Source organism: Porites lutea, chromosome 2 (genome assembly GCF_958299795.1).
Source record: "Porites lutea chromosome 2, jaPorLute2.1, whole genome shotgun sequence".
In the NCBI taxonomy this organism is placed as follows: domain Eukaryota; kingdom Metazoa; phylum Cnidaria; class Anthozoa; order Scleractinia; family Poritidae; genus Porites; species Porites lutea.
In genome coordinates, this window is record NC_133202.1 from 31626215 (window position 1) to 31634094 (window position 7880).

Consider the following 7880-nt stretch of genomic DNA (forward strand, 5'->3'; position numbering starts at 1 on the left):
AAAGAGCGATTTGATAACTGCCAACACAGTGGATAGTAGCCGGTACACACGTTTATGGCTTTATTGTGGTTGAACAGAAGTTAAGTTGCTTTTGTCATCTTTGAAAAGGATTTGTAGTACGAGCTGCGTAGTAGATATTGCTCACTGGTATTTTTTTCTTCATGGAAGTGCATTATTTGGATTTTGTACTCCAGAGTTGGGGTCTTACGGTCATAAATAGGCCATTAATCAAGGCTTCTGATATTTCGCGCCGTCGTGGTACCTCGAAATTCGACAGGTAAATCCGCGAAATCCCGCAAAATTCACAAAAACACAGAAAAGTACCGCGAAATTCGGTAGAAATCTTATCAAATACATGTCTGTACAACATATTTGAAACTTCTTTCAGCTATTTGGGCTATTTACTTGCTGTAAATTTGCAAATTTATCTCAGAACTTCGTCTCTGAAACGTGCAAACAACATCTCGAAACTACCAGGCGTGGATTATGTTGCGAAAAACTGGGCACTAGCCATGATGTTAAAGGCTTTGCCATTGGTTCATTTCTCGAGAGTATTTTTGTCTAAAGAGCAAATAATGACCTCTGTTAGAAAGACGTTAAAAAAGCTGGTCTGATCAGTGCAAAACCGATTGATTTCTAGCGAAGTTTGCCTTGAAAATAACCACAAAATCGGCCGTTTTTTACCGATCGCTTTTTGGTGAAGTTTGCCCCGAAAACTCCCGCGAAATTACCGTGAAATCGGCCGATTTTTCCGCGAATTTGTCCCTAAAAATCCCAAGAAATTTGACTTTTCCTTCCGCGACCTGTCAGAAGCCCTGAATTTAATTGAGCCCGCCTAACTAGTAAACATCCGTTCAAGCTGAAACGGGGTCATCGAGGCATGCAAGCCTATGTTCCTAGGCTACTGTAACATCATAAATTTAGGAAAATAGTTGGAAAAAGAAGCGAGACTATGTTGCTGAAATATCGTATATAAGGATGATCGCGGAACCTGCTGTGAGCAAAGTAATGTTAACATCTTTTTTTGGAGATTTTTTCTCCTCAGAAACTTAGATTGTCATCATGATAACGGTTAGGGGGAGGGTAGGGGGTTAATTAGCCCACCCTGGAAAGGGTTAACTCTTAAGTCCTATCTTTCACTGAGACCAACATCACTTAAATTGAATTCGATGCAACCTTTGAGCGCATGAAACAGACCACGATGCTGTTTTCTCAAATTTTGTCCCTCAAAATAGGCGTAGACTTAGCATCTTTCAGGTTTGTCTGTCAGCAATGATTGACGTAAGTATTTGGAACTAGTGTGATTGGTCGGAGATGTTTCCAAGCAGCTCTATGAAAGAGATCTTCGTTGATAGGGCACAGTGCCGGCTTTTGTTTTATAAACGTTTAGGAGGACAATTTATTTGCTTCCCTCTATCGGCTCTTCTGGTAATATTTGAGCTAAATTTTAGACCATACTTTGCATTTCAGTGCTGAGGGAGTGCTAACCACCTATTTGCCGAAATTGTGAGTTGCTACCTAAATGGAAAGCTCTCTAAAGAAAAATCAATTTTGTACACTCTCTGGCATGAACTAAATACAGCGCTTAAGGCAGGGTGAATTGCAAGTGGTTACATGTAAGTACCGTGGCTGATGCTATCCTGACCAGTCGTGCTATGTATTAGTTTTCACAGTTCAAATACGGTGTAAGCTGTTAAATTCGTTACATGTTAGAGTACCGCAATAGTGAACCTCGAGGAAGCATCCATGTATTGTGTCTCTCGACGTGGAGTAAACTACTCGCTTAGTCTCCTCTCAAGAAAGCTCTGGGACAAAAATGATCGAGTTACACAGTTTTCAGTTTTCATTACTGCTACTACTATCACTGTTTACATCCGTTGAAACTGAAACGCAGAAAAGGCTTGGTTGAGTTTCCTGACTAGTCCTGTATTACTGGAATAATCTGAATTAAAAGAAATGTAACATTATAGGTTAGAGTTTGAATGACTAATTAAAAATATCTCAAACAACGGAAAGTTGTGCTACACAGTTTGTCAGCAAAATAAAGCTACTGGAATAATGATATTTATGATAGTTCTTTGATGATATGTCTCGATCTTTGATTGAAAAGGCTTGAAGTGATCGTGGTTGGGAAGGAAGGTCCGAAATATGGCATGCAGTTACCCAACCCCTACACCACCTCTGTTGCCTAGTACAAAATAACAACAAAAGCAACGCGAAAGTTTCGAAACTTTGTATAAAAATGCAAACTTCGGAATGGACCAATAGCTTCCGACGGGAAGAAATCACATGCAAGCGTATCAATTAGACCAGAAGCTAGAAAGGAAGACATTTTCATCTGCTGGATGCTCTGAGGCCCGGATAACAAGGAAGTGTGTGCAATTACGCGGGGTTATAAAAGGTAAGGAGAAAACCAAAGGACATCATACAGCAGAGAACTCCTGCTACTACACAATGGCCAAGGTACAGAAACAGTGGTTTGTTTGCAATTTCACACCGAATATTTTGTGTTTGGTTATACTTTTGTTCCATCAGAGTAACTTGGTTTCCTCTCGATTACCCAATTACCAATATCATGTGGACTCGTTGGTTGACACTAGAAAGGCGTTGCTGTCTTATTTCGCAGAAACGTCAGGTGGGTGTTGGATACTGGCGTGCATAGAGTACGCTACGAGAACGCAACTATATTTGTAGTCGACGCTTTTTTTTGTTATTATACTTTCTTTTGAAGTACTGCCCTTTTATCATATCAAGGTCATGTTTTGTAAGGTACAAAAATGCATGCTTATACTTCTTTGCATTACGTAACTTTTTCCTTCCATCCATTCTCCCATCCATTTTTTCAATCAGCTTCGTCGCCGTCCAACAGCCTGCTGACAAACGTGGAAGAAATAGAAAAAGCAGTTTACGAGAGCCAGGCCCATCGTTCTCTTTACCTCCAAACACCAGCCAGAGTGAAAAAGATCGAAGGCATCATCAAACTTGCCGCTCAGTATGGCAAAGGAAAATTTCTTCGCAAAGCACTTGGTCATGCGCTGTACACTACCATCAACATACAGAAAAGCAAGCACTCTTCCCTGACTTCGCGTCGTACAAAGCGATGTGCAATATGCGTCAATGCAGTTAAGAAAATGATGCGATCAATCAAAAGGGCCATCGGAAAAGACAATTTTAAAAATTTTATTGGCAACCAAAACATGAATAAGGCGACACTTATGTTTGCGGTGGATGACACGGGAAGTATGTATCAAGAAATTCAAGCAGTCAAGGATATAGCAACTTACATCGTCGAATTCCCGAGGCCAAATTTACAAGTGGATTACATTTTGTCGCCTTTTAGCGACCCAGGTTTGTGAGTTCTTAAGTTATACAGTTAGTCATCGAAAGTATCCTTAACAGATTAAAAACAGTTCCTTCTTTTCTGGCATTCGATGTGCAATTTGTTGGAAGGGTTCCAACAGCTGCTTTAAAACAATCTTTCAGTTGCAATGAAGTACTATTCAAGGCTTGATAAATGTAAATGTCGACAAACGCCTATGAAAGAAAGCTATACACCTGGCTAAAAAAAAATGCATAAAACTCTTTCCATAAAGAGTCAACCAAAACTTCCTCAAAATTAGAAACGACTTAAAACGTAGTGTCCTTAAAGTTATTTTTACTAGTTTACATGTAAAAAGTAGGTGTTTAATGAGCGGGAAATAACATCTAAGGAATGTTAATTCCAGTACTACGGTTTTCCCCTGTATGGTTGTGTATAAATTTGTCTCGAACGGCCAACTACAATTCCCAATCAATTTTCCTCCCGCTCACCGCCATGACTAAGCGCCAAGCCCCACCCCACCATCTCGTCCCCCTCCTACATAAATTCCGAAATAAAACTAATAAACTGAACATTGTCTTGAATAATTTTATAGTCGTTGATGATAAATTACTGAATCACTTTAAGAACACTAATCAGTGACGGCACAATTTTCATATTGCCACTCAAATCTCCAGGTCACACAACCACTCACTGCGCTGAAAATGAAATCATTAGCAGTAATACAACTCCAGACTGGTTATTTAACCCTCTCATGACAAACAAAGAAACCTTTCATAGGGGACCTCCACGCGCGAGAGGAGCCCTATAACTAAGAAAATGTGGTAATCTATCCAGCCGAGGAATTTTGATAATCACCTGACCTTACGTCCGCCTGTCCCTCCGTCCGCACCACAGGGAAACCAATGTGAAATATAACACTTTCTATCTGGTATGGGAGCCTGGAACCTGATATTGCACATCCATGTTGAGGTCATTTGACAGCTGCTAAAGAAAGGTATCCGCTGACGAGAATCCCATGACCGATGGGGGCTCAGGTATTGACCCATCGAGGTTACAAGTTTTTTTTTTTTAGTTCTCAGCTGACAAGTTACTAGTTCTCGGTTGATCGCAGGCTCAACTTTTTTAACGGGAGCTTCGACTTAATACTTGGCTAACTTTATATATTACCAAAGATGTAGACGTTAGACGTAGTTCTATCTTTTAACTCCTCAGAAAGTGGCAGAGCCATAAAGAAAGGTGTTGGAAAAGGAAAAGAATTTATTGACCAAATTGATGCCCTTTATGCAAGTGGCGGAGGAGACTGTAAGGAGATGGCCTTCACTGGAATTCGGGGAGCCCTGAATGAAGGTCCTGAGAGCGATTCACCCTTGTACGTTTTTACAGATGCACCACCGAAAGACGTTTCGTTGTTAAAGAAAGCAAAGGAAGAAGCAAAATTTCAAGGTATAGCTGTTTATTTTTTTCTAACGAATGGCTGTGGTAAGGAAGCAGATTACCTGCCGTTCGAGGAACTTGCAAGCCATACTTGTGGTCAGATTTTTGAGCTGCCAAATTCAAGGTCTGAGATCGCAAAGATGAAGAGATTTACAAAAGTGCTCCTTGAAGGGACAACTTGTGGTAGTGGATTACAAGTGCTATCGATTGGTAAGAAGAAACGGAGTGTTGCTGCAAAGGAATACAAATTGATGGTAGACGACACAATGGACAAAATAATTGTATCGATCTCTAGTGCCAACAGCTCTCCAAAAATAACACTCGAAGATCCCCTGGGAAATTCAGTTGGAAAGACTACGGTGTCTAAGGTGACAATATTCGAGGTGGCTAGCCCAAAGCCTGGACTTTGGACGCTAACTGTACCACCCGACGCTGGAAAACACACATATCAATTCAAGGCAACCAGCAAGACCAACATGGATTTCGACTTCATCTTTGTCATTCCTCGAGTAAGAGGAACGCCTATGCCAATATCACATCCCCTAACTGGTGAGACTTTAATCAGCATCTATTATTTTCAAAGAATAAATAGAATGATAAGTGTGGAGAGAAGAACTGATCATTATCATTATTATCGAGCAATCCATGAACTTAAATTACATGGACTTTGAAATAGAGAAAACTTACAATGCCTTTCTTCTAAAGAAAACCTGATGGATGTTAAGTTTCTTTCTCGTTATATTTTTATTATTCTTTTCTTTTTTTTTTTTACAATCGGTCTTGTGAATCTTAAAATTCTTTTTAAACGTGTAGTTATGGTTCCGGCGTACGAATAGTCCAGCGCCAACTTCTCCGTGGTTCCTGAGCTTTGAAACAGCCCGTTGAATTTTCAAGTTGGTAGGAATAAACCCAATAAGAAACTAAGTGTTACCTTCATCACAAAATTGTGAAGTTAAACTTAAGGTTCTTCCCACTTAAAATGCATTTTTAGCTCGGTGACGTGAAACGTTGTGCTGTGGACTTTCACCTACCCCTCCCCTAGCTCAACGTTAACACGCGTTGGGTTTGGAGAGGGGTAGGTGGGCTATTTTCTAGAAGACCAAATTGATCCAACGTTTCTTCCTTATCTTATATTCAGGAAAATATGCGCATGTCGTCTTGATAGTAAGAGAGGCTGACAAGATACAGTTATCATCTCTGTACCTCAACATCCTGAAGGAAGATGGAAGCGTCCTTCGCACAGCGTCTGTCAGACCAGCTGGAACTACGAGTAAAGCACATTACTCAGCCACCTTTGCTACTCCCTCAGCCCCCTTCAAGTTGCAACTAAGGGGCAAGACCAAGAAAAACTTTGACTTTGAACGCAATTCCAAGATTACTATACAACCTAGCCATGTAATGGTCAAAGCCATCTATTCAGAGAGTGAATTCACGATTCCCAAACACACCAATGAATCAATCACATTTTTCGTCTACAACGCTGGTCTTACCGAAATGTTTGATGTTTCAGTTGATGGTAGGTCAGTTTTCAACGCTCACTATCAAAGATCACGCCTCGTTTACCAAGACCGTCTGGCCATCATTTACGTGTATTTTACCGCATCGCCTTTGGCCGCCCCAGGAACCGCAGCGAGCGTGCTAGTCACTGTAACTGGCCGAACGTCGAAAGCCACTGCCAAGACCGTTGTGAGTTTGATGGTTTCTTAAAACGTTAGGTTTTACTGTAGGACATGGTCTTTGGAACATTTAGTTTTGTCTACTATAATCACGCTGATCAATAAGCATAGGTTAGTTCAATTGTAGCTACAATCGGCAACAAAATTGTTGAGACAATGTCATCAAATAGAGTACTTCTGAGAACAAAAAACACTCCCATCCCTGCCCCTCCTCTCCATTCAAAGTTGGGATGCTTGTTGTTTCTCACAGGTAGCTTTAACAGCCGCACAATAACGTATGGAGAAGTCGAGGCAAGAAAACGTCAGAAAGAACTTTTAGGGAAAAGTGTCTCAACTAATTTCTTTTACCTTTGCGAAAAATTCTTTCACCAGTTGGTACATATTATTGAGGTAATGCAGCAAAGAGAAAATGATAGATTTCGCCTGAAGTTTGATCCAAAGTACTAACTGTGAGGAAGCCGCGTTCAATGAAGAGTGGTGGCGAAGGCTTCAACTAAACGGAAAGCTTAATCTTTAAATTTGAGAATTCTAAAATTAGGGCTTCTTTTAAATTTAATTCATAATTGGGTTAATTCAGTCATGGAGCCATTTAAGTATACAAAACTGTTACGGTGTAGATGGATCGTTCTTTAGAATGAAATAAAATGCAAAGACCTGAAAACAGCTTCCTTTTTTATGTACCGGAAAAAAAATGAATGGGTAATGCTTTTTAACTGCTCGAGTTAGGTGGACTGATTTTCTTTGAAATGTGGAATCTATGTCGCTGGCGTTAAGCAGTTCCCTTTTCTACCGCAAACATTCGACAGTTCTAATTTATATTTACATGATATGATGAACGCCTTCTCAGACGTTTTACATGATATAGCCAGATTAAACTAAATACTCAGGGTTTCTTTTACGGAGAGCCAAGGATAGATCTTCTCTTGTTTTATTTTTCTTCACGAATCGACGAATGCTTTCGAAACTGCGCGTGCGTTTAGTTCACTGGCGAAAAGAAAGAAATCATGTGGTCGATTTCGGCGCAGTCATTACCTTAGAGGCGAAATACGCTCGTAATGTTACAGAGATGGAAAAAACGCTGAATGTGATCTTTATTTCTCATGGTAGTTTTTGTGGTGGCAGGCTCTGCGAGAGAGTGGTGGGAATTCTTAAAAATGCGTGTTTTCTTGAAGATAATACATTACAAACGCAAGAATAAGAGGAACGATGGGCAGCACTAAAACACGGAATCCGGAATCCGGAAACGGAAACGGAATCACGGAAACGGAAACGGAAACGGAAACGGAATACGGAATCAAATATCAATAATAGAAAATTAAAGAATTTCACATTGCACAATTTAGTACAATCCAAAGAGAATTTGTCTTAGTTTTCTTGGCAGTTCCCTTAAATATATATGCTTGTTATTGTGTCTTAATAAGGTTTGCCGTAGTGTGGGTTACTACACT

General features: G+C 40.2%; 1 protein-coding gene across 1 annotated transcript; it reads left to right on the plus strand.

Annotated features, from left to right (window-relative positions):
* The first annotated feature begins 2415 nt into the window (after positions 1-2415).
* Positions 2416-7093, plus strand: LOC140926851 (hemicentin-2-like). Its single transcript, XM_073376529.1, has 4 exons — positions 2416-2635; positions 2851-3348; positions 4535-5305; positions 5895-7093. The coding sequence occupies exons 1-4, from the start codon at positions 2455-2457 to the stop codon at positions 6461-6463; spliced, it is 2019 nt and encodes a 672-aa protein (XP_073232630.1). The 5' UTR covers positions 2416-2454; the 3' UTR covers positions 6464-7093.
* The last annotated feature ends 787 nt before the right edge of the window (positions 7094-7880 follow it).